Raw genomic sequence first — 26,517 nt, 5'->3', positions numbered from 1 at the left:
TTGACGTGTAGTGGGGTTATCGTAAAAAGTTTCGTGTGTTTTACCACAATTTTTTACTATAGTTTTCTTTTTTATAATGTATTTTTAACTGGAGGATAATTACAATGTTGTATTGGTCTCTGCCATCCAGCAACATGAATCAGCCCCAGGTATACATATGTCCCCTCCCTCTTAAACCTCCGTCCCACCTCCCACCTCTCCAGCTGGTCACGGAGCAGGGGATTTGAGCTTTGTGTCGAAAAGCAAACTCCCATATGTAAAATAGATAGCTAGTGGGAATTTTTTTTAACTTATTAGCCAGTGGGACATTTTCTTAAAATTTTGCTTGATTTTATTAAAAAGTATATCTGACTGGCATGTTGTTAATTTTTGCTATACAACACAGTGATTCAGTTATATGTATATTTCTTCATGTTGAATATAGTTTGTGTTATACAGTGGGACCTCGTTTATATCTTCTGTATCAAAGTTTCCGCCCGCTAACCCCCAACTCCATCCCTCCCTCCTCACTGCCACCTTGGCAGCCACGTCAGTGTGCCTGTGAGTCTCCTTCTGCTTTGGTGACAAGTTCACTTGGGTCATATTTTAGATCTCAGTGTAAGTGGTATCATATGTATTTATCTTTCTCTAACTTTACTTAGTGCAGTAATCTCTAGGCCTATCCGTGTTGCTGCAAACGGCCTTATTTCCTTCCTTTTCTATGACTCATGTCCCACTGTGCGTGCATATATAAATGCATACATATATATATATCTCATCACAGCTTCTTATCCACGCATCTGTTGATGGACACTTAGGTTGCTTCCATGTCTTGGCTGTTGTGAATATTGCGCTGACTACAGGGGTACGGGGATCTTTGCAAAGTATAGCTTTGTTTGCATACGTGCCCAGGAGTAGGACTGCAGGATGCTGAAAGCCCTGTTTTTAGTGTTTTAAGGAACCTCTGCACTGTTCTCCACAGTGGCTGCCCCAGTGGACGTTCCCAACAGTGTAGGAGGGTTCCCTTCTCTCCACGCTGAGCAGGGTCATCTTTGACCCCCAAGGAGCACTAGGGCCAGGGGACCAGTGTCATGGTGAAAAGCAGACACATCCCATCCAATGTCCCCGAGCCGCCCTCACACATCCCACACCCCTGGCCCATGAATGGGTTGACTGAATCAAAGGCACAATCAAAAAGTCTATTCTATCCACATATTTTTGAACTTGTGGTTTATATCTTGCCCACTTTATATAAAAAAGATTCAAGACAGTTTACAATAGGACCATTAATTTAAAAAAGATAATGAAAAGTACAAATATTTAAAAAATAGGTCAAACCATTGAAAATGAAAGAGTTGTATGTTGGATGATTTAATTACAGAAATGAAAAATAAATTCAGCTCTAAGCTTCCTGGCAACAAGGGCCCAAGAGGGAAGTTTTCATCATCTGAAGATGGAGACACCAGCTCACCTGGCAGGGAGACGCGTGCCTGACACCAAATTCTAGGACGAACATGCCTTCTTCCGAAGAGCCAGGAGTTCTGCTTTCACTTATGAAAGGTAGGCTGGTATCCAAGTGTTTTTAAATCTTATCAACATGCTTAAAGGTAAGGAGACACTTCACTGAATCAAGCACATGGAATCCTAACTCTAGCTCTAACCAAAGATAAAAACAAAAGTGGTCTTCTGCTTTTCCAGAATTTCTTTCCCGGAAACAGCTACCTGCTAGTAAAACTGAATGCCAGGTCTCTGGAAACATCAGGTAGCCCCAAATGCTGAAAGAGTCATAGCAACTAACGATGATCAGAGGGAAACACAGGAAAGAATGTCCTAACCGCAGGACACAGCTCAGCCTCCAGAGCATCTGCTTGAGTTTCGATGCTTCTACCTGAGTGACAGAAGTGGGCACGGCGCTGTTCCCCGTCAGGTCCTCAGGACGCCCTTACTGAACGAAGAGCAGGGTGAAGCCCTCCACCCCCGGCAGGGGCCTCCACATCCGACAGTAATTGTAATAATGAGATTCTAGCTGTGGGGGTGGGTGGCCGGCAGTGCCCTGGAGACTTAAACTGTGATCTGTTGGTTTTCTCTGAAGAAAGGTCTCTGGTGGGAGGCACAGATCTCTGGAAACATCCGGAAGACCTGGTCTGGTGGGGGCTCCTCGGGGGCCTGCATCAAGGATCCGGGGCCGCAGCCCTTCCCCGCTTCTTCCACCAGCTGCCGGACGTATAGCTGCTCCACCTGGGACATCAGCGGACGGGTCAGAGATGAAGCTGGCGGGGGGGGGGGGGGGGGGGGGGGCGGCGCTCTGCGCACCTGGTCCAGAGCTGTCACCCAGAACCTCCAGGACCCCCAGAGAGCACGCCACACCCTCCCAGCAGTGTCCCAGGCTGGTGAGCCGGGGCCCACAATTCCACCCGTGGGGTTCACTTCTGACTAGAGCTCACCAGGGCTGGCAAAACCCTCATCTATCGCCTAGACCTTAAGAAAACTGAACTGGGAGACTTTCTGAAAAGGCGGTTTCAAGTTTTTAAAAAAACTAAAAGTGGAAACCATGTAGATTTTGAGAGTCCTAGAAACTGAGAATTTAGTTCAGAGGTGAAGAGGATCCTCTTGCCCACTTAGGGTCTCACCCAGGCTTGCTCACACGTGAGTCCCTGTCCCCGTGGCCTGGGCCCACCCTGCTCTCACCTGGACAAGGATGAGCTTGGAGCGCAGTGGGGTTGTGTCCGGAAACTCCTCTCCGAAGCATAGCACCACTCTGCTGTCGGGCAGCCGGCTCTGGCTGTTGTAGAACTGCTGCAGCTCTGTGGATGGGGCAGGGGGTCGGGGGAGGTAAGGGGGTTTGGTGAAGCCCGGCCACCCACCCCCTTGGCTAGATGGAGTCAGGGCTCTTGCACCTACGCCCGCCCACCCTTCCTGGTCCCTTCTCTAGGAAGCCCCCTAGGAGGTGTCTGGCGGCAGATGCTGCTGCTACAGAGAGAGGATCAGGGCTCTGGGGACTGGCCAGAGCCTCAGGACCAGAGTGAGTGATCCTCCGGCCTGAGCTTCCAGGGGGAGCTCCCGCAGCGGGAGTTTAACCACCCACCTCACAGGCAGAAGCAGCCCCAGGCAGCGCTCCCACGCTGCGTGCACAAGGTCAGCGTGTCTCAGGATGTGGACACAGCCCCTGGGGGCCTTGTTGCCAAGATGTGGGTTCTGACCCCACGGGCCGGAGGTGGGGCCTGAGACTGTTCCTCCCAGCTCCCCGGCAAGGGGACAGCCCACAGCAGCGGGCGAGGCTCTCAGTGCTGTGACTCTCCCTCAGCAGTGCCCCCTCCAAATGGGGGGGTCAGGAAAGAGGGGCCTGGATGGCTCGGGGAGAACCGGCAGAGCTCAAAGGCAGGGGCACCCCAGCCCAGGCCCCTCGGCAGGCCAGCCCTGGACGCAGATAGGAGGGAGGCGCGTGGACACTGACCTCGGAAGAACTGGCTGGTGTCGAAGACCCTGACCACCTCGTCGCGCTCCAGCTTGTTGGGCCGGTCGCGGGCGGGCGCGGCATTCCCGCTGTAGAACACGCGGCCCTGGCACAGCCGCTTGACCAGCACGCCCTGCCTGCTGCTGTGCAGGAGGATGCCGCGCTCCAGGTGCCCGAACAGCTTCCGCGTCACCTGCCGCTGCCGCTCGCTGGGGATGGTGTCAGCCGGTGGGAAGCGCACCAGCTCCAGGCCCTCCGGCCCGTACAGCTTCCCACCCAGCAGGCCAGGCTGACCCAGCGACAGGCGGCAGCCCTCGGGGCACGTGGTGGTAGTCTGGCCCACCAGCTTGCCCCCGTAGTAGAAGCTGATGACCATCTGGGAGAAGGCTGTGGGGAGACGGGGACGGTCAGGGGCCGCGGCGGGGCGGGGGCACTATCCCTGCTGTGCCCACCTGTCCCGAGCCGGCCTTCCCGGAAGGGTGGGAGGGGGTGGCCCTCTGCACCTGGGGCCTCCTCACTTTCTGGGGAACTTCACGCACCCCTTCTAGAAATAACGTTTTTATAAGCATGAATAAATACCGAGCATCACCAAGGAAGCCAGTGAGTCAAAGTAGTAATATTCACTGTGGTACCCCCACCCCACTTCTGTCTCTCAACTGCTGTAATTTACAAGTCACAGCTGAGGGTCAGCGGTGTTAATTTCTTAGGAAAACAGCTCCACCTCACAGGCACTGCTACAGCATTGACATACCACAGCATGCAATGTTGGACTACGACGTGTACCCATGTATATACATATATATAAATGTACATACATATGTACACACACACAGCACTGCCCACATTCATAATGAAAGGAAACGCTAGATGTGATTTCCAGATTAGGGAAAGCAAAGATGTAATCTGTTTCCTGGCAAATTCACAGTCGCTTTGGGGTTGCCTGAATTTCCAATTAAGAATCTCAAACCTTTCATCCAAACCTATTCTTGGGAAGAAGTCTGAAAAGTACTCAATTTAAGGCAATGTTTCCCAAAATGTGCCACACATAAGATTACCGTGGGGGGAGGAGTAGAGACAGCATTTAATAAATGAAAAGGTTATCCCACTTTCCACACACTCTCAGTGTCTGGTCACCTCAGGAAGAAAACCCCAGTGCGATGCTGATGAGTCTTAACAATGCCGCCCACCTCCCTCAGACCAGACAGAGGCCGTGAGCCGTGGGGGCGGACGGCGCAGGGTCTGGGCTCCCCTGAACCTGCTGTGGCCTCGCCTTCCTACTGAGAGCAAGCACAACTGGTTCTGTTTTACAGGCAACGATGGATGATCTCCACTTAAGTTTAAATTGTAAAAGTGAGACTGACAGAAAACGCAAGACATTGACAGTAGTCTAGGCAACACCCTGATGTGAGAACCGATGGCAAAGGTGGGGCCTCAAGCGACTAATGTTGGGGCACCTCTGCGGTGGGAGTGAACAGAGCATCAGATCCTAGGGACCACCCCTTCCCCAGAAGGACCTCTATTGTCATAGGACTCAGTAACACCCAGCATCTGCTACAAGAACCACACACACACTACCGATGGGCCTGGGGCCCCAGCCCCACCGAGGGCCGCCTGCGGAGCCACACCAGCCGTGAATGGCCCAACTCCACTGTGTCCCCGAATGTGTGCGGTGTACCAACCACCTGCCCCACTGTTGGGGGTGGCCCTGCAGGCGGCCACCTGCCAGGCCCAGGCGGACCCTCGCGCTGGGCTCTGCACAAGGAACCCCTGCTCAGATGGTGAGGCTGCCTGCTGCAGCTGCAGGCACCATCTTCTCCCAGCTGGAGCTCAGCGGGGTCCCGGCTCACACACTGTTGGGGTCTTCGGGTGCCCTGGTCTACCTCATTTACTTGACTTTCGGGAAACTGAGCCCCCAGGGCTCTGCGCCTGTGTCCCCAGCCCACATCTCATCCCCTCCCCCCACGCCTCGTCTGCACGCCCGACACTCCCTCCCCTCCAGAGCAGTGCCGACCTTTGTCCCAAGTGAACAGAACACTCCAGCTCAACTGTCACCACTCTGCCCCTTGGCCTTGTCATCACCGAGGCCTTATCTCACACCAGCGCCTCTGACCGTGTGAACGTCTGCCGCACAGGTGCTCTGGAGAGGCAGGGGCAAGGGGGTGGGGGGCCCAGGAGGGCCTGAGCAAGGTCATGCACCCACCCCAGCCCTGCAGAGGGGGCCCCGAGGAGAAGCGCCTCAGCACGGCCCCCGGTGAGCCCACCACAACCCTGCCCTGCTCCTGGAGGATGGCCCTGCTGGGGGAGAGTCTGACCACGGCAGCGGCGCAAAGACACCAGGAGCAGGGACCCTGGGACCCGGCCACCTGATGCGGGGGCCCAGCCAGGGGTTGGGGCAGGGAGTCCCCTGCTCCGTGCCTCAGTCTCCCCCTCAGCAAAGTGGAGACGACAGCCCCGCCAGGTGGCTGAGGGCCATGGGAGTGTGTCTGTCTGGCACGAGTAAGCACCGTGTCAGCAGTGGCTCCATGGACTGGGATGACACGGAGCTGAGAGCCGAATCCCGTCACAGCCCCACTCTCAGCTGCACCAGGTGCCGTGCCCCGGCCTCGCTCACCGAGTCCTTGCACCCACCCGAGGACGAGGCCATCACACCAGCCTCCAGGCGGGGGTCGCGTGCACAAGGTGATGGGCTAACCCTGACCACACAGCTTCTAGGTGGGGACCTGGCCCCAGCCCTCCCCGGCAGACCGCCCCACGTCCACGGCGCGGTCCGCTCCAGATGTCGCCCGCGACCCCGGCCACCGCATGGACACAGCGCACACCAGCACCCAGGCACATGTGGACCGCTGGCGGCAGGGGCCCTGAACACGCATGCGCTGCCCACATTTTGTATGGAAGGTTTCACACAGAAACCCAGATGCCGAGTCTCTAGAAAATGTGGGGGAGGTGAGCCCAGCTGTGTCTGTGTCTACAGGGCCGCCCAGAGGCGGGGGCCCCCGCTCCCCACTGCGCCCTCCCGCCTCGCTCGCTGCCTCCTCCCTTCAGGGCTGAGGACAGGGGACCCTTGACGACCTGTTTACCCAGCGGGGCGTGTGTGTGAACCGAGCAGAGGGACCGAAGTCCACCACCTCCGCAGGAGCGGCGGTCGACTTTCCTCACTGGGCCACGGCCGTGGGTCTCCCCACCTGCTGGACGGCTCCGGCACCACCCGGGGCTCTTCCTCCCCAGGCTGTCTTCTCGCCCCCAGGCCCCCAGCCCTGTGCCTGTGACTCCCTGGCCCAGAAAGCACCAGTTAGCAGGCTACCCTAGACGCTGCCTCTGGTGGGCACAGATGCCCAGGTCTGAACCCTGAACCCTGCTTCCCTGGCTGTGGGACCCCTGGCAGAGTACTGAACCTCTAAGCCTAGTTCCTCCTGTGAAGCTGAGTCCTGACCACCCCCAGCTCACAGGCTGCTGGCAACGGCGATGAGCTCTAAGGCCGGGGTAGTTTCCCCTATCCTCCTGCCTGGGGAGACCCAGCTCCACCTCCCCCCAGTACCCGTCTGGTGAGGGCCATGGTCGAGACATGGCCCACCGAGCCCTGTTCCCTCTGCTACACCGGGAAGCCCAAAACCCACAGCCCTGATGTCCCGTGGTCCGTCTGGATGAGCCAGGCTGCTCGCTTCTCACAGAGCCAGGTAGCTGCTGGGGAAGACAGCGCCTTCCTCCGCCCTGAAGATGCCACCGCTGAGCCCGAGTGTGAAGCCAAGAGGCCACAGTCCGCGCCCCCAGCAAAACGAGACCACCAGAAAGCGGCACAAGCACCTCTGCTGCGGGGACGGGAGCACATGGGGCCCGGGGCCTCCGAGCCTGTGCCAGGGCAGCAGCAGCGGCACCTGCCTGGAGGTGGCACAGTGATGAGCGGCGTGGATCCAGCGCCCAGCTGGAAACGCGTGCAGTGACGTCCGCCACCGCCACTACCAGAGTCATCGTCGTAAGCTCAGGCGTGGGGACGGGATGTCGGCAAAGCAGACTGACATCAGCGACAGGGGCCAGCAAGCTGCAGTAACGCCACACCAGCCCTCAAGGCGCCGCTGGGGGGGCTGTCACGGCTGTTCCTACTTCATGGAGGAGGAGCCCGAGGCGCCGACGCTTCGCTCAGTCCACCTGGGCTCACCGAGTCCCCACACCCATCCTCCTGCAGGATCTCACCTGTCGGGAGCTCTGTGGCTCCGTCTGTGGGTCCAACCCAAGAACAGGCCCTGAGAGGCCAGTCGCTCACTCCCCAGCAGTGAGGAGGAGGAGCCGGGCTCCCCACCTCCAACACCAGATCGCGCTCATTCACAACCCTCGGGGCACCCACTGATCCTGAGAGCTCTGTCTTCAAAGAACATGCTGCCCCATCCCCCCCAAGACCCCACCCTGCCCTGAGCCCCCGAGCCCCACTACCTGAGTGGTGGGCGTCATAGGCGCTGTACCCCGGCACCAGTGGCAGGCCTGCTGAAGAAAGAAAGCAGCGTCAGAGGCAGCCCCGTGTTCCTCCAGATTTCGCTAAAGGCCCCGCGCGCTCCCCAGGCCCTGCCATAGGCCTCCACCGTGCTGTGTTCTCCCCTCCAGCACAGCGACCATGTTTCAGAAAACCGGACCTCAACCTGACCGGCGTGGAGGAGACTTCCTCTGTCCTGTGGGACTGTGGACCGGTGAAACTGTGGGGCCACACTTCCTTCCCACCCGGGGGGCTCTGCTCCTGAAACCACCTCTGGACTGTGGCCCCCACCCCAGCTTGATCTCGGAAGGGAACTTGGGGCTCGAGAGATCCCCATGTGTGTTGCTGCGGCTCAGGGACTCAGGGCAACACCAGGCCCTGAAGTCTGGCCACCTCTGAGGCCACTGGGCCAGCGGTCACCTCCTGGTCTACCACAGGGGACAGAAAGGTGAGGGAGGAAGCAGAGCAGCCAGTTCCCGGGCGAGGAGGGTCGTTTCAAGGAGCAGGACGGGGCATCAGGAGCTAATGAGAGGGCGGAGACCTCAGTCCATCCTCACGACCCTGGGAGTGGGTCCTGGTGTCTCCACTTTATATCCAGTAAAAGGGGGCTCGAGGCAGGCACGCAGCCTCCGGCACAGGCTTCAAATCCAGGCTCTGTGCTCCCTCCGTCTCAGACACGCTGGGTCATCCCCGACTCCAAGGCCTCAGTGTCACAGAGGCTGACCTGACAGATCTACAGCCCCCGTGGCCTCCTGCCCCTCCGCCCACTCTCGCCAGGACCCCAGTGGGGAGCGCCACCTCCAACACGAAGGACACATTGCCTTCAGGGGACAGTGGCAAGCGGGGCCTAGCCATGGCCGGGCTCTGCCTGTGGGGTCGGAAGCCACCACAGTTCACTGGGCGCGGTCACCCTCAGGAAAACAGGAATCAGGGCTGCCCTGCTGCCCGACCGCCCCCAGCAGCAAGGCATGAAGACTGATGGCCGTCAGGGCACGTCCGCCCCACGGTGCGGGGCTCCCGCCCTCACCTGCGCTGGGCTGCTGCACCCACCAGTCCGGGAGGAGCTGGCTCCGGCAGGCCTCGGGCGGTGAGGGGCTCCTCTTCACCATCCCCATGTAGTCATCCCCGGGAGGCTGCAAGAGGAGAGTGAGGCCATCACTGGGCTTCCAGTCTTAACTAGACCCATACCATCACCTCCATCACACGAGAGGAAGGGGAGACCCAAGACGATAAACCCACCAGGCTGAGCGATCACAGCACGTGACCGAACCACTAGCCTCTGCGGGGCCCTCACCTGTTCTCTGGCCTTTTACAGGGAACTGCCCGCTGAAGCACCCATAAGCCCAGTCACCCGGCTGCCCTGACGCCCTTGGGGAGCCCGCAGCGATGCTAGGCGGTCTGCCACACTCCAGCCGCCCCCAGAGACGTAATGGCTGTCACCTCCAGGGAGGAGGGCAGCCCAGAGGAGGCTGCACTCAGCTACCTGCATCCTCTACCTTCAAGCTTCTCCAGAAGGTTCTGTCACTGCCCTGCGGGTTCTGAGAACTGCTAGAGCACCTACACCACCTTCTACAAAAGCTGCGTGGGATTACTTTAGCTAGGCAGTGTCAGCCTCGCGATGGCCACAGAAAGAGAGCTAAGGAGCTAAGGTAGCTATAATCAGTATTCAAAACCATGTGTTTTGCCTAAGGAGACCCTGGGAAGCCTTTCCTTACAGCCTGTGAATTGTGAGCTTACATACGATTCTAATTAGCCTGGTTAGACGGCTCTCCAGCTCCTTGAGGACTAGGAGCAGCACCCACAGGACAGGCACCAAGCCGCCTGAGGGCTGGTGGGTAATCCGTGTCATGAACCCAGCCCCCAGCAGCAAGGGAAATTTATGGGTTTTTTCCCACTGCAGCCTGCCTAAAAAAGGCCAGGTGATACATGGTGCCATCCAAAATGTTCAAAACCTGACAAGTCTAGGGCTGAGGGGAACTCGGTGGATGCAGAGGCAGCTGGGCGCCAGCCCTCGGGACAAGGGACGGAATGCGAGGTGCAGGCGCTGGCAAGTGGGCGAGGCCAGGCCCTCCTGTCCCATCCTGGCAGGCGTGCCAGCCCGAGGCACCGCTCTCCCCTCGACGCCCTGGACACGCCGCCCCGCTCACCTCCTTGATCAGCTCATCGATCTCAGATCGCCCACACTCCATCTCCACAGCCTCGCTCACACAGCCCGGGGCCGCCACACCTAATTTGCCTAGGGAAAAACGGACAAGCGCGTGACAGAGGGCACCGAGGCGTCACAGCCACCACCAAGGCCACAGGCGGCGGTTTTCTAAGGCTAGGTTGAAGGAAACAGAAGTCAGCGTGTGTCTTCTCTGGTTTGGGAAAGGCCGCGCGTGCGTCTTCCCATGCTGCACCAGTCATCTAACCAGCAGGGTCGAGGAGCAGCTGGCCGCTGCTGTGCCCAGCGCCCCAAGGGCCGAGGCAGGGCTTGGGTCTCTTCCTTCTGTCTGCCAAGATCTAAAGTGAGCTCATATCCACTTTGCTCCACACCCAGCAGGGCTTACAGTTATAAGCTTGGGCATCTGAAAACACGCAAAGATTTCCTGGCAAATGTGTGTGCAGGCTGGAGTCTTTTTTTGAAGTCAATGGGCAGGAAATCCCTTTCTGGCCTTTCCAAATATACACATGTGCATCTGTGTGCACACACACTGAGCACCACAGGCTCAAGGGTGCCCAGGCTGGAACCCGACCGCAGCAGGGACTGTCCACAGGCGCACCAGTGTTCCCATGACAACCACTCTGGACCGGGCTATTTTCTCCCTCTATCACCAGGCTGCTTCCTGGGCCAGAAACTCGCCTCGTTATACCTGTCCAACGTATTATGACCAACAAACACTGGTTTGCTGGATTTCATCACTCCTCGTTATCTGGAGAATCAACCCACCGCTTCACCCGGGCTGAACTTTTTGGATTCCATTTTGACAGATTTGGGAATTCACTTGGAAGCTGCTGACGGGGGAAGCAGGGGGCAGGTGGGGCACCCCCAGGGCAGCCAGGAGAGTGCGCCCACCTGGACATTATGCAAATGCATGGCTCCCTGGCCCCTGAGAACCCTGTTTCTGTAACATCCACCCTGCAGGTGACGCTGGCTGCACTCTGGGCTATAAACACACCAGGGTCACCTGCCTGGTCGAGCCTGGCTGACCCTGGGGGCGGGAGATTAGAGAAACTTCCCTATTCCTTCAAGTCACAGTTTGCTCCGTGCTGATGAGAAATGATACAAAACTGATAAGTAAACTGGGAAGAGAGCCTCCCAGTCTTCACTGAGAGACGTCCCCCTGAGGGGAGGCCAGCAGATCCCCCAGGGGAAGGTCAGTCTGTCTGACTTACTGCTGATTATCGATGAGGGTTCAGACTCTGTAGAGCTGGGTATTAATTTACAGACAACTAAGCTACAAATGATCAGCAGAAGAGATCACCCCCAACCATGGCCCGGCAGGATAGGCAGTTTCGGCTCAGCCTCCTGCCACTGACTGTGGGCCACAGCAACACGTGTTGTCCCGCAAGACTTCTGACCACGCAGGCGCCCTTGTTAACTGGCTCAGCACCTCTCTGACCCAGGCTCACCACATACTGGGTTGGCCAAAAAGTTCGTTTGGGCTTTTCCATAGGATCTTGCGGGGAAACCCAAAAGAACTTTTTGCTCAACCCGGTGTTTGTGACAGTCCCAATTTTTAACTTTGCAAAAACTACATGTCAACATCATTTTCAACCTCCCTGCAGTGCTAAGAGCTCCGTCAAAAATTCTGAATTTCTGCCCAGCCCTAGGCAGTTTGAAGGTTCAACTTCTTCCCAGCTGGCATGACTAGACGACTAAGTTAAGTGGCTAAGGACAAAAGGATGCTGTGCCAAGACTAACTGCAACGTCAGAGGCTAAGAGAACCAGGATTAGAAGATTTTAAACCCAGGATGGTAATGAGGCTTCATCCCGCTGGGCCAGCTCTGACCTGGAGCGGCCACAGAGCACAGCACCGTGAAAACGACTGAGGCCAGACCAGACAGCCACACCAGATGGATTAGTGATGTCTGCCCAGAGCAGTGCGTGGGAAGCAGGACCATGTTCTGAGGTGGCTTCGGTTATTCTGCTGTAATCGCCTCAAAGTTGCTTTCCTGGGGATTTACAGCGGGAGGAGACTGTGGGAATTATCACATCCTGCAGTTCCCAATTGGCCATCAGGACCCAGCATCTAGAAGCCTATCCAGTCTCCAGCCCTGAAGCCAGCAGTGTGCCACATGCAAATTCACTCCAGAACCTTGCTGGAGTGAATCACCTATCAGCCGTCCCTTCTCTGTCCACCTTCCTCTCTCCTAGCCCACTCTGTGGGCTGCTGGGAAACAGAAGGGATCCCTCATCCACACCATCGGGGGAGCCTAGCTCCCATCCAGGCTGGTTGCTGGGCCCCAGGGAGGCCCCAGCACATGCTCCTGGTCCTATGGTCAGCGGGCCCCTCACCAGCAGCCGCCCCATCTCCCCACCGCCTCTCACCCACCATGAGGCTGCCCCATCAGTCGGCAGATGGTGGGTGAGGTCAGCGGAAAGAGACCTTGGCCTCTTCTGACACGAGAGAGAGAGCTATTTGTTTAGCTGGACCCCGTGGGCGGCCACTCGGATCCCAGACCCAGGCGGTCTCTACTGGGCCGAGTGCCCATAAAGAAAGCACACTTACATTTCTGCTCCTCCTCGGGGACGATGCGGTAAACTTTATACGGCTCAGAAATGTCCAGCTGGGACCGGTCTGTCACTTCCTCAAAATCTGGGCTCTTGTTCAAAGCGCAGCGTAGCCTCGTCTTCCACGTGGCTGGCTCAGCCTTGTCCCCTTCCTTAAACTTCCCTTTAAAAACGGCCCAGGCCTGAAGGAAGACAAGAAACACATGAAACATGCAGCTGGCCCCGGGACGGCACACCCAGGACCACAGGCAGGACCTGCTCTGCCTACCCCCCCGGAAGTCCTCCTGAGCCAGTCACGCTCAGCTGAGGAATTTCAGGGATCAGAGACCCCCGTCGGACCACTCGCTTTGACAGAAGTGAGAAGACACACACACACACATGCACACACACACGCAGCGTGGCTCTGCCTCCCGCACAGAAGTGAGGAGACACACACACGCACGCACACGCAGCATGGCTCTGCTCCCGCACAGAAGTGAGGAGACACACACGCACGCAGCGTGGCTCTGCCTCCTGCACAGAAGTGAGGAGACAGACACACACACACACGCACGCACACACAACATGGCTCTGCCTCCTGCACAGAAGTGAGGAGAGACAGACACACACACACGCACACGCAGCATGGCTCTGCCTCCCGCATACCCTCTCCCGGACCCAAGGAACCCAAGGTTAAGGGCACACAGAGAAAGCTGCAGTTGCCTGGAGTTCCACTAGAATGTTCAAAACAAAAAAGAATTTAGTTGCTTTTTCAAATCACCCTGGAGCTCAAACTCAGCCTGAAAAGGGAACATCTGCAAAAAGTCTGAATGTGCCCTGCTACTTGTGACAGAAATGTGGTTCTGCATTTTGGCCTTCGGTCTAAACCTCCCTGCCCCCTCTCTCCCCTTCCACTCCCCAGGGTACTGTTTAAGATGCAAAGAAGTGTTTTCCCTCTCTGTGGGTTTCTTCACAGCTCTGTCTTCTGACCTCTCCAAACCTCAGAATCTCAACTGAGACCAGAAAGTCGAAGCTGGAAACTTTAAGTCAAAATGTAAACTGGAGCAGTATTAAAATAATAATAATAATAATAATAACGTGGATGAGCAAGTTTTCAGATCTCAAAATTGGAATACAGACACACTGACTGGGAGCTCACTACTGTCAGGTCAAAGTAACACTTGGCGTCAGGAAAATCAGACATCCTTCCCGCCTGAAGGGACAGATCGAGGAGGACTCTCAGCCCCGACTCAGGAGAAATGCAATCCTGAGAGCTCGCTCTCCCAAGGTGATCTGGTCTGGAAACCAGCTATTCTGACTTCCAAGGAATTTCAAGCCAGCAAGCAGCAGGTGTTTCCGACTTCAATGCACACCCAGTACCCGGGGAAACTTGTTCCGATGAGGATTCCGGGGCCTGCCCCCCAGAGTCTCCCTGGCTGTGTGGGTTACCTCTGGGAACCTGCACCTTTAGCCAGCGTCCCAGGGATTCTGACTTAGGCTGCTAGGAGGCCACACTTCTGGAAACCCCTTAACACCCCTGAGTCACATCCTCATTTAAAACAGTCTTAGATTTTTCCCTGGTGGTCAGGCCTGCACTGTCTCCCTGCTGATGCCCTGAGGGCGGGGTCTGCAGCCCTGCCCCAGGGGGAGAGACCGAAGGAGCACCCCGCATCCTACTAGAGAGCATGAGCAGTCCCTCCCTCCTCTCAGAGACATAGGACTCCCCTCTAGAAGCCTCTGTGAAAGTAAACGGTTTCCAATCCTTTTAGTTTATTAACTGCATCACAATGCACTGATTTTTTTTTCATGGAAATTGAAGAGTAAACTCTGTACATGCTGAACAGTAACTTCAAATTCATACTATGCCACATCTGAGTTTCTCCACCTGGCACCCCTGACACTGGTCACTCTTCACGGTGGGGTGTCCTGGGCTTGTGGGGACATCCCACAGCACCCCGGCCTCCTCCATGACAGGAGCAGCCCTGCTCCCCGCTGCGACACCCAAACGTCTCCACATACTGCTGAGTGTCCCCCAGGGAAATAACATCATGCCTCACAGACGGCCTCATTTGAGAACCACTGAGCTGGTTAATCCACATCACAAATGGGGCTGGAAGAGTGTGGATTTGGGGGCCATATCAGGATAGCAGCAGAGCCCACAGGGCGCTGCAGTGGGCGCTCACCCCCATGGGAAATCCAGGACACCCACGGAGCAAAGCAGGGGCCCCCGAGCCAGGACAAGCACTGGGCTGGCATCAGGTGCCAGCCTGTCCTGAGCCCTCTCTGCCTGGAAAATGCCACCCACCTCAGCTGGGTGACCTCTCAGGACACGAGACAGAACAGTGACCTGAGGCCCGACAACAACAGCCACGCATCAGCTCAGAACTGAGGTCTGCGGAGCCGAGGCCTCCTCCCTGTGCTGCTCTGTGCTCATCGGCAGCCAGCGCTAAACCCAGCACCACCAGTCCCCCCAGTTTAACACAGTGTCTCAGAGAGCAGACGTGTGGGTGCCAAGGGGGACCAGACGGAGCGGGTGACTGGGAGGCTGGGCTAAGCAGACGCGAACTACAACAGACAGGATGGATGAACAACGAGGTCCTCCCGTAGAGCACAGGGAACTCTACTCAACACCTGAGATAAGCCTTAACGGGAGAGAATATGAAGAAGAATGTATATACACGTATAACTTAGTCACTCTGCTGTACAGTAGAAAGTGACAGAACACTGAATCAACTACACTTCAGTAAGATTTAAAAGAAAAACAACGTCATTGTCTCGTCTCATCTCGTGCTTTAAAAATCAAATGAGATTTTTTTTTTTTCTCGAAGGCCTACTGAATTTGAAACACCTGCTACTACATAGGTTCTAACTTATTCAGGCCTGTCACAAAGCCTGGTCAATGGCAGAAGAATTAGTGAATCACAATCCTCAGTTCTGGACATGAGAATTTGAGCAAACTCCAGGAGATGGTAAAAGACATGGAAGCCTAGCGTGCTGCAGTCCACGGGGTCGCAAAGACTCAGACGTGACTGAGCGACTCAACAACAACAACCCCCAGTTAACCAGATCTTCCCCCACCTTTATGAAAAGGAGGCAAAAATACTTTCTTAAAAATAAGTATGACCTGCCACCAGGGCCTCATCGGTACAGTCAGGGATGCTGGAAAATGAGCTGATGTCGTTCACTCTCCTGTCTCTGGTCCACACCACGAGGCTGACCTCAGAACGACACCTGGAGACAATGAGGGATCCTCTGGTATAAGTGGCTTCTTATGACCTGTGACTAAGGCCAGAATGCAGGCTCATTTTTTCTCTTAACTCATAATAAATGTTTGAAACAAAGGGTTCTCTACTTAAGCAGAAAACTCCCAGGATGGCTCAAGGCCTGACTATTGGCATCTTCCAACAGCAAAGTTCTGCTCGTGGACCTGGCAGAGAAGGCCCCTCAGAGGATGAACTGAACACAAGTCGGGGACAGGCCAGACAGGTCCCTCCACCATCTTGCACCCACCAGCCTGGGCTATCACCCTCCAGGGGGCCGCCCAACTCTGGGTGGGCACCCGGCTCCCTCCTGCCCCCATTCCTGCCGAGATTGTAGACTCATCTCAGATTGCCACACTGAGCGACTGCGTAATCAACGGAAACATTGGGAATCTTACACATTTTTCTCAACGCTGTTGAAACGGCCATGAAGAGCATTGCATAAGACGTATAAATCTGGGGCTCGATTTCATTACCCCCCGGAGCAGAGCTCACGCAGGGAGCAGGGGGAAGGCAGAGGCCTGCATCCCTGCAAGAAGCCACAAGCCGGACCGTGCAGCCGCTGGTCCCAGCCCCAATGGCCTCCCGAGGTGGTCTGACTGATGGTCAGCCAGCAACTGTGCCCTCAGCGCCCCACGCCTTCACTTCAACCTGCTTGTCCTGGTCTTGGTCAGCTCCTAGAGGGGTTCTCAATGGAGAGGGAGAGTGTGCCCGCTGGGGGGGCACCTGGCAATGCCAGGGAACTGCCTGGCTGTCATGGTGGGCTGGGGATGCCACTGGCATCTGGCCGGCGAAGGCCAGGGTGCTGCTGACACCCTTAGGTGCACAAGACAGACCCACACAAGCAACTGGCCCCAGGTGCCCACAGTGCCAAAGCCCTGGCTCGTAGCCATCTGTGATTCAGAACTCCCACTGGACTGGCTGGATCAGGGACAGCGGGCAGTATTAAAATTCAGACAGAGCCATTCCCAAGGATGTTCACTGTGACACCAAAGCCAAAACCTTCTCTGAGAAAAGCACCCACAACACGACCAAGAAGACTGGAGGCAGGAGCAGTGCCCAGGCTCCCAACCTGGGTCCCCAGGGAAGAACCACCAGAGGTCCAAACCGCAAGGGGCCCTGAAGGTAGCACAGAATGCCCACATGAGCCCACTTTTCTTGGAGAGACCAGCAACTGGCATCAGACCACCAAAGAGCTCTGACCTGGAAGAGAACCGCTAAGACGCACAGCACCCCCCGCAGACGCCAAGCGGAGCCGTGAAGGACTGAAATGCCTCCTGAGCCCGCAATGACCACTGGTGCTCTGCTCTGGGCCTGAGGCATGATCTCTTATTTTGGTTGTGTTGGGACACTCATTCCCGGCAAGAGTCCAGGGCTGCCCTGGGGCCCTACAGGCCCTTGCTCCCGTCGCTCACGCCCATGAGGGTCTGGCTCTGGCCCTCCCCGCTCCTCTACACTCACTCACCCTCCCCTCCCAGACTGCCCCAAATGTCCACAATCATACATGGCAGCAGTCTGTAACCTGGACTTCGAGTTGGATCAGCTATAAGTCTGTTTGCACACAGGGAGGCCTGGGCGCACCTTGGCCTGGGCTCCAAATCTCCTGGGGTTGGGGGAGAATGGAGGCCGCACTTCTGGAGCCTCAGAGAAGCCCATGGGTGACTCTGACAACCTGGCTGGGCTACAGAGCTGGGCAGCCCCAGCTCCCAGCTCCTCTGCCTGGATCTAGTGACAGATACGGCCGGGGGCTGGGAGTCTGGATTCAAATGCTGGCTCCATCACCTAGGAGCGGGGAAGCCTTGGACAAGTCACTCCTCGTGGAGCCTCCACAGAGCAAGGACGGGAACAGCACCAAGTGCACAGGAGTATGTGAGGGGAGACAGCACGTGAGCCACGCCTGGAGCTGGACGAAGGCTCAGCGTGGTGCTGCCGTCACGACTCGCACCATGGAACTGACCAGCAGGTCGCTCCAGGCTCAGGCGAACAGATGATTCTCAAGGGAAGTGGGCTATTTTTAGACATTTGCTGCAGGTTCAGGACAGCCACATGACCTGCCCCGGAAGTCATGACAGATGGCGTCTCTCATCTAAGCTGACCCTCCACTGCCAAGCAGAAGTAAAAACTATGAAACAATGAAGAATTAAACCTTTCCTAGAACTGTAAGTGGAATTTAGGTGGCAGACCACGGGGGAAAGGTCTTAGTCTGAAAGAAGTATGTTCCCTATGAGTCTGCTAATCCTCATGCAAGTTTCCCTGGTGGCTCAATCAGTAGAGAACCCGCCTGCAGTTCAGGAGAGCCAGGTTCAATCCCCAGGTCAGGAAGCCCCTGGAGCGAGGAACAGCAACCCACTCCAGCATTCCTGCCTGGGAAATCTCATGGACGGAGAAGCCTGGTGGGCTACAGTCCATGGGGTCGCAAGAGTCAGACAGGACTTTAGTGACTAAATCACCATGCAAAGGCAATGGCAGAGCAGAAGAAAGTGCCCTTGGTTTCTTATAGGAAAGTGCCAGCTATAGAGAACTGACCTTGTAAGTGGTTAAATCATACGACAGACGTGAAGGCACCTACTACTGTGTTTTTTCTGAGACATGTTCAGCACTCAATATTTGTTTTAAGAAACTGGAGCGGGACTTCCTTTGTGGTCCAATGGTTGAGAATCTGCCTTGCAATTAGAGGGACGTGGGTTCGATCCCTGGTCGGGGAACTAAGACCTAGCCTGCTGCAGGGGCAAGTAAGTCTGCAGGCCATGACCAGAGTCGGTGTGCCACGATCAAAGACCTTTCCTGCCGCAACTAAGACCTGATGCAGCCAAATAAATATCTCAAAAAAAAAAAAAAAAACTGGATTCATTTTCAAGGGAAGAAGAGACATCAATCGCTCGACAGCTCTGCAGGGCCCCTGGGGGCCGGGTCTCTACCTTGAAGATAGAGGCGTCCACTTCCTGGTTGTAGTCCTGCTTGCCGGCGTGTTTCCAGGGGATCCGGAACATGGTCTTCTCGTCGTTCTCCCAGATCAGCCCCGGGTACATGGTGCTGTCGATCTGCTCAATCAGCCACTGCCGCAGCCGTCGGCCGCCGTTCCGGTCACACATCCTTGGGAAGAGAAAACACATCCTGTGAAACTTACAAACACAGTCTCATTATTCGCAGCGCTCCAGGTACTCAACAGCCAGGAGCTGCTAACAGGAAAGTCAGAGGATCTCAACACAGGTGGGGCTCGGGGAAACCCAGGGATCCAGGAACTCGGGCCACGTGCGATGAGAAGACAATGCACCTGCCTCCAGGACCTCCGACCCCAGCGGAAACCGAAAGCTCCCTGGGAAGTCTGCAGCCGCGCCCTGGCCAGATGTGGGCCCAAGCAAAGCATTGGCTACGCTCACCCCAGCTCTCACCCTGCTCTGTTTCATGCAAACAGCTGCACCTGAGGGCATCACTCATCACTCCATTTTTAGCACACAGTGGGGGAAATCACTTTCACCTTTTCAGGCTCCCTCAATGAGCAGTCCATCATTCTGAGAGCCAATTCTATTACTTAATGTTCGGCTGGAACATCGTATGTGAGCAAATGTGATGTTTGTGCTCTTGGAGAAAGAGGAGAAGTCCACAAGGCTGTCTGTCCCATCTAGAATGCCCTTCACAGCTGCTCTGGGAATGGGACAGGGCTGGGGTCCCATTTGAGTCCCACCACCTGTCAGCTGGGTCACCCTGGATCGTCACCAATGCTGATACACGAGGGTAACCTCAGGCACCTGGCGTCACTGTGGTGGGGACTCAGAGGACCCGTGGACAGCAGCCCACACAGCACCTGGACCTTAGAAGAGTGTCACTGAACAGGACATGTTGTATTACTGTCCCAACTTTCTTTCCTGGAAGTCATGACCAACCGGAGCCTCGCAATCAGGGTGCCCAGAGACGTGGCGGGGGAGGAAGATTCCTGCAGAGTGGGCAGCTTCCTGATGGCACAGAGAGAGCGCAGCCCTGTTGTGCAGACTCACAGCCCACAGTTACAAGAACAGGCTGGAAATCCCCCAGGCTGTTGGACAGACGCCCACCCAAAAAAAAAAAAAAAGCCCAGCATTTCAATTCTTCCGATTAAAATGTGACCTCTTCGGGCCAAACAGTTTGAAACAATCAGCAGTGACAAGACATACTGTCCCTAAGAACATGGTCACATCCAGAGCCACTCCGGCCCATAAAGCAAGAAACGTGTGTTTTGGACACTCCAGCCACCCTGCAGGTGGCTCTGCGGTTGGAGACTGGGTCCCAGGCAGGAGGGGGTTCAGGCCCGTGAGCACCACCTGAAACCTTTTCATCCAGTAACTCCAGCTTCCTGCTTGTGGATTTACAGGAGTGAAGCGAGCGACGTGGGAAGCGGACTTCAATTCTGAAACTCTAGACCCCAGAGAAGGCTCTTCTCTAACTAGACCTCAGGAAAGCCACTTGGCCATCTCTCTCTCTGAAGCTCTCCTCATCTGCAGAGACAATGGATCTCAAAGTCCCAGAATTTGAGTACAGCCCCTCGCACTTGTAAGCAAAAAGGGAGAGACTTGGGAGGGACACCTGGTGGGAGAAAAAAAAGGCCACCACCACGCACCCCAGAAAATAACCTAGCCAGGCAGAGGTTTCCCAGAGTTTTCCCAGAAGAGAGACGGAACAGCTCCCCTAACCCCAGGAAGGAGCTGGGTGAAGGGCGAGAGGGGCCCAAACATGAGAGAAGGCAGGGGTCTGTCTTAACTCGCTAATCTCTCGATTAAATGAGATGGTCCCGCTTGGCAGCATTTTGCTCACTTCCTTAGTACAAAGTTCATAAACTGGAGTCCATGCTCCAGGAGTCTCCTGAAATAAAACGCAAAGCTTTTGTTTGTGCAGGCATTTTTCTAGAAAGTGGAGCAACACCTTCCCATCAGGATTTCTAATGGATCCATAACCCCCAAAACTGTTAAGAACAAACTCGTGGTGATTTAGAAGAAAAAGAAAAAAGAAAGTAAAGAGAATGGCATTGAGAGGAAGAGTGAGTCATAGAACATCAAATACTCTAGAAATCATCTAATCCAGCTCCCCTTCCTTCAAAGGAGGAAAAACTGAGGCCCAGGCCCCCAGACACCCCAGCAGGGTCTGGTTTCACTCACCTGGAGGCAAAAAACCACGGTTACAAGTGAGAACCTCAGCACATGGACAGCTCATCTCAATCGTCACTGACATACCCCACCCCCGCCCCCAGATTAGAGCCCTGCATTCAAAGCCTCTTACAGTGTGATCCATAACGACTTACTGAACACGAACCAATTAATTCCACCAAATGCCGAGCCGGGAAACATTTATAGGCGCAGTCACATGTTGATGACTTCCTCTTCCTTGATTTTTAGGTAATAATTCTCTTTACGGGCCAAGTCCTATCTGAAGCTAATCTGCATCTCTGCACATCAGCCAGAGGCCAGGCTTCCCAAGCGGGAGGTGATAAAAGGCTGCTCTGGGCCCACCCCACGTGGACTCCAGAAAGGGTCTGGAGGTGGGACAGGTGCAGAACACTTGCCTTCCCCACGCCTCTCAGGGCGCCTGGTCTTTGGCCCTGGATGCCAGGAAGACCAAAACCATGAAAGCCATTTCTCCTTCTAGCCCCAATCTTGCTGAAATGCCTGTGTGCGGGCGGGTGTAGTCACTCAGTCGTGTCCTACTCTTTGTGACCCCATGGACTGTTGCCCACCAGGCTCCTCTGTCCATGAGATTCTCCAGGCGAGAAAACTGGAGTGGCTTACCATACCTTGTCCATGGGATCTTCCCCACCCAGGGATCGAACACTGCAGATCTCCAGCACTGCAGGCAGATTCTTTACCATCTGAGCCACCGGGAAAGCCCACTGAAATGCCTGTACTGGAGTGGGGTGCCACTGCCTTCTCTGACTGAAATGCCTACGCTCCTCCAGTTCAGGTGGGAACCTGACAAAATCCAAAAGAACTGTCTCCAAAAAGGCTGGCTCCTAATTTGGGTTTCAAAAAAAAGTGTTACATCCCTCATAAATTTGGGAGGTGGGGGGTAGCTGAAAACTCTGGAAAATTCCGTTTCTAGCTTCCATTCACGCTCTGAGCAAGGAGCACACCTCACCTTAGAGAGCCTGCCCTTTGCCCTGCAGCTCAAGTTGCACCACAGAGCTCTCTCAGCTGTGACCCCTTAGCAGACTTTCTTGCTAGGAACGACTGGAATACGATGGAAGCAAAAGACCTCCAGCCGCACTCAGACATCTTAAGTGCCATCAATCAGAATTTAAAAACTCCTGTACGCCCCGCTTCACACTCTAACCCCACTCGCGCGGCTGCTCGGGGCGGGAGGCAGTTTCACTGTCAGAACTCCAGCCCTGTTTCAAGAGCAGGATTTGAGCGGGAAAAGGAGCAAGTCTTACGATAATGGGTCAATATTCCCCCTCTCTGTATGCGCCATTCTGAAGTTTTCCAAATAAAACCAAATTTTAAGAAAAATGGGGTTATTTTAAAGCACCGGCCAATCAATGGAAGCAGCCGCACCTGGACGGTCAGTTTGTATTCGGGAGGAAACAGGCCGCGAGAGCACGGGCGCCGCCTCGCCGCCAGGTGCCGTCCGCGCCCCGTGCCCGCCATCCACCTGCGCCGCCGGCCATGCTCCAGACCTCTGGCCTCCCCGGCCGCCGTCCGCGCCCCGCGCCCGCCACCCACTTGCGCCGCCGGCTGCTCTCCCGCGCCTCCCGGCCGCCCGCTGCCGTCGATGCCCCGGGCCCCGCTCCCGACCCACGGCCCCCGTGCCCGCCGCCCGCCCGCGCCCCACGGCCGCCGGCCGCACCCCCAGCCCGGAGCCCACCAGCCCCGTCCGCGCCCCGGGCCCCCAGCAGGCAGCCCACCTGCTCCGCGGGCCGCACCCCAGCCCGGAGTCCGCCAGCCGCGCCGACCCCGTCCGCGCCCCGGGTGCCCCTGCACGCAGCCCACCTGCGCCACGGGCTGCCGCCGCCGCCCGCGTTCCCACGTTCGCCGCTGAGCTCCGAAGATGCGCTTCTGCCCGCGGCGCCCGCGCAGATTTAAGGCCGGGGGCGGGCCCGGCGTGCGGAGCGACGGCCGCGACGGCCAACGGGCGCTGGAGGGCGGGACGGGCCGCCCCCGGGGCGCGGCGCGCCGGGCCCGCCTTCTTCGAAGCGCTCGGCTTTCCGAGAAATCACTTTGCGCGGAGGCGTCGGCGGCCCCTGGTCCTGTCGTCTTCCGCGGTTCGCTCCGGGGGTCCCGGCAGCGTCCGCAGAAATTCCCGAGGGCCGCGGGGGCGTCCGCCGGCCCAGGTCAAGGTCAGGGCGGGTGGTGGGTACCAGATGGCGGAAGTCAAGCCAGTTAGGACAGAAGCGGGAAGGCAGATGGCGGAGGTTAGGACTGTGGGGGGATGGAGGGAGGGTGTCAAACGGCCAGGTCGAGGCCGAAATGGAGATCAGATAGCGCAGGTCAAGGCTGGGGTGGCGGGGGTACAGAGGTCAGTGCTGCAGACGGCCAGTGGGCCCCCCAGAGCCCCCACCCTGGCCGGGTTATCTCAGCCAGTGTGGCCAGAGCGCCTGGGGCTGCGTGGGAGGATCGCCCCCATCCTGACGAAGCCCCTCGGAAGGTGTCCAGACAGTCATGACCGTCCACCTGAGATGTGGTTGAGGAAAGAACCAGCGACTTACAGATCCGGTCCTAGAGAACCAGTCACTTGCAATTCACTGGAGGTGTCAGAAAAGGAAAAAAAAAAAAAAAGCCAGCTGAAGGCATGTCTGAAACCACTGCCTCTGAACATCGGAAGTAAAAGCGGCAGTGTCAATCTGTTAATGCTACAATGTCCGATTAGGGAAAAGTTTTCATCATAAGTTCTTTTCCCCAGAAAAGATCGGTCGAGAAGGGTCCCTTGCATGTCTCCTGCGTGTCAGCTAGCACTTGTAAATATGGCGGGGGGCGGGGTGGGGGGGTGGGGGGGGGGACCGAAATAAGAAAGTTCTGGAAACAAAATGAAAAAAGAGGTATTTTTCAGTGTTCTGTCCTGGGGTAGCCTTAGAATAGAGAAAATGAGCTTTTCATTGACTTTTGCACCACATTGACCAGTGATACACAAGCAGCAGTGTTCACTGGGCTATTTTATTCATGAGGCTTTTCAAGAACCTATGAAAAGATTTGGGACTGAAAAAGAAATTTTATTAGCCCCAAAATGCAAGAAAAAAAAAATACACTGCAAATTTGAAGTGAATAAATGTTCAAAGAAAGATTCCCGAAATATAACATGTCAACTTCATAATTTATCTGTTGATAAACATGTCATTATTATTTGAAAACCACGTGTAAGAATTTCCTAACTCCATGATTCCCAGGAAGTCATAGCAATCATAAATAAGTTCCCCATTGCCAAACAATTTCCAGTGAAAACTATTTTAAAGCTTCAATTGTTTAACACTATTTACTGCTGCTAAGTTGCTTCAGTCATGTCTGACTCTGTGCGACCCCATGGACTGCAGCCTACCAGGCTTCTCCGTCCATAGGATTCTCCAGGCAAGAACACTGGAGTGGGTTGCCGTTTCCTTCTCCATTAACACTATTTAATGTGGGAGTATTCTAATATGTTTGTTATGATGTGGGTTGAGTGTCCAGAACTCAGAGCACCTAGGACCTTAGAAGTTCTTACAACACCCTGTATGTGTGTTTATACTCACATCTTTTCACAAATGTGTCCCTTAAGCCTACCCAGGCTTACTTACCTATAAATGCTGTTCACTGCACAATGACGTGTGATCAAATTTCAGCTGAACACTGCACTTAAAAAGAGTGATAAATATAGAGAAGTTGGTGGAAGGGTCCCAGCCTATATTATTGGCAGTAGGTGTCACTATATACATGACAGGAATTGTTCACAGTGCACAGGCTTGCATCAAAGCTGCTCCCGAAACCCCGTATTTTCAGTGTGGTAATTCCTCGCTGCTAGGAACAATTGCTGGGCTTCCCTAGTAAAGACTCACCTGCAATGCGGGAGATCTGGGTTCGATCTCTGGGTTGGGAAGATCTCCTGGAGGAGGGCATGGCAACCCACTTCAGTCTTCTTGGCTGGAGAACCCCCGTTGTCAGGGGAGCCTGGCAGGCTACAGTCCATGGGGTGGCAAAGAGTCGGACATGACTGAGCAACTAAGCACCTGAACAATTACTAACCTTATCTGCTTAGTTCTGTTCTTATTTAATGAGCATTTATTGAGCAACTGCTATGCACTAGAGGTGGTGCCAAGGAAGGAGACCCACAAAGCCTTCCTTCACCGAAGATCACCTCCAGCGTCTCCCAGTCATGGTGAAGTTCACCCTGATCTCCATAGCAACCTACCCACCTTCCTGCCTCCATCACGTGTCCCTGTTTATCCTACTCTCTGCTCCCCCAGCTTAAGCCTTTCTATCTACACTGGCTTCCCCGTGGCTGCCATGGCAGGTCCAGACACTCATCCTGGCATCTAAAAACTGTGCTCTTCCAACCTTCTCTCTCCCCAGCATCCAGCAGGAGCCCCTTCAGGAGACAGCAGCCTGTCACTGCGCCTAGAATGGCAGGATCTGGAGTCAAGCCCCTGTCAAGTCTAAGCTTGCTAACTCACTAAATGTGTGGCCTTGAGCAAATGACTTGACCTTCCTAAACCTTAGTTTCCTCATCCGTGTAGTGGTATTGATGATATTACTATGTTAAATGATATGAGATTGTCTACTGGACTATTTTTCGATCTAAGGAAAGGATAGTTTCCTAGGGTAGAACCTAATCATTCCTGCCTCTAGGATTAGTGGGATCCAGTGGGCTAGGGTGGGTCGGGGAGGTTGGCCAGGAGATGAGGGAGAGAGCTGGGAGCTGAGAGACAGCGTTTCCATTTGTGAGTGCCTGCCTTCCCTGCACATTTCCCAAGCCTAAGTGCAGGAAGGGGGTTCAGGAGAGCTCTGAAGTGTGTTTGCTGAGAGGACAGGTGTCAGTGCTCATGAGAAAACCAAAGTCACCAAGAGCAGGGTTCTGACTGCCCTGGAAATCTTCAGGACAAGGGGGGCGCTTGGTGGTGGCACCACAACCGTGCCCATGTGCCCTCTTCCACACTCAAGCCCCTGTGATTACACATCCCATCCGCACAGTCCAGCACCTGCTCCCCACGTTAAGGTCAGCTGATTAGCAACCTTGATTCCATCAGCAACCGTGCTCCCCTTTGCCCTGCAAGGTGACATATTCCCAGGCCCCAAAGGTTAGGGTGTGGGTGTCTCTGGGGCCACTGTTCCGCCAGCCACCCTGCCCTTAAGATCCACGTCAGGTCATCTGTTTCCTACCTTAGCCTTCAGTGACTCTCATTTTAAAAACACGAGTCACCACTTTCTGACATAACTTGGGACTTAGTACGTACATTCCTGAATTATTTCATTTCACTGAATGCTGCTTTAGATAAAGGGTAAAATCTTATTCTGGTTCAGTATCCCTGCTTAGCACAGCACTGAATGAGGGGCACCTTAAGTAGGAAGGGTAAGTTCATTGCAAGATCTCGGGGGAACAGCAGGAAAGGAGCGAGAAGCATAGCCATAGTCTCTGTGCTCCTGGACGAGCTGGGGGTCTCCAAGAACATGTCTAGGATCAGTGATTCACTGGGAGGAGGTGGGCACTCAGCACAGAGCCGTCATTACAGCTGACCTATTAC

General features: G+C 55.4%; 2 protein-coding genes across 5 annotated transcripts; one reads left to right on the top strand and one right to left on the bottom strand.

Moving 5' to 3' along the window:
• Positions 1-1,192: 1,192 nt before the first annotated feature.
• Positions 1,193-22,925, bottom strand: IRF8 (interferon regulatory factor 8). 4 transcript variants are annotated; one of them, XM_019979941.2, is made up of 9 exons: positions 22,802-22,925; positions 18,767-18,941; positions 12,608-12,791; positions 10,043-10,131; positions 8,923-9,028; positions 7,859-7,909; positions 3,434-3,820; positions 2,668-2,783; positions 1,193-2,217 (listed from the first exon to the last, which is right to left on the bottom strand). In XM_019979941.2, the coding sequence occupies exons 2-9, from the start codon at positions 18,938-18,940 to the stop codon at positions 2,041-2,043; spliced, it is 1,284 nt and encodes a 427-aa protein (XP_019835500.1). In that variant the 5' UTR covers position 18,941; positions 22,802-22,925; the 3' UTR covers positions 1,193-2,040. The 4 variants fall into 4 exon arrangements, with proteins under 4 accessions (XP_019835500.1, XP_019835502.1, XP_019835501.1 ...); XM_019979943.2 differs by having other exon boundaries at positions 7,859-7,906; XM_019979942.2 differs by having other exon boundaries at positions 22,717-22,859.
• LOC139177274 (uncharacterized) lies at positions 22,478-22,894 on the top strand. Its single transcript, XM_070771922.1, has one exon. The coding sequence runs from the start codon at positions 22,478-22,480 to the stop codon at positions 22,892-22,894; it is 417 nt and encodes a 138-aa protein (XP_070628023.1).
• Positions 22,926-26,517: the final 3,592 nt, after the last annotated feature.

Source organism: Bos indicus, chromosome 18, assembly GCF_029378745.1.
Source record: "Bos indicus isolate NIAB-ARS_2022 breed Sahiwal x Tharparkar chromosome 18, NIAB-ARS_B.indTharparkar_mat_pri_1.0, whole genome shotgun sequence".
Lineage (NCBI taxonomy): Eukaryota > Metazoa > Chordata > Mammalia > Artiodactyla > Bovidae > Bos > Bos indicus.
Note: the sequence above shows the minus strand (reverse complement) of the source record. Positions and strands in the feature narration are given on the sequence as shown.

Bases quoted from the DNA above. Each gene is read 5' to 3' on its own strand.
- IRF8 (XM_019979941.2), bottom strand. From the start codon at position 18,940: ATGTGTGACCGGAACGGCGGCCGACGGCTGCGGCAGTGGCTGATTGAG. The intron at 7,910-8,922 runs GTGAGGGCGGGA...TTCTTTCTTCAG, and splicing joins GGTGCAGCAGCCCAGCGCAG to CAGGCCTGCCACTGGTGCCG. The intron at 2,784-3,433 runs GTCAGTGTCCAC...CCCCATCCACAG, and splicing joins CACCAGCCAGTTCTTCCGAG to AGCTGCAGCAGTTCTACAAC.
- LOC139177274 (XM_070771922.1), top strand. From the start codon at position 22,478: ATGCTCCAGACCTCTGGCCTCCCCGGCCGCCGTCCGCGCCCCGCGCCC.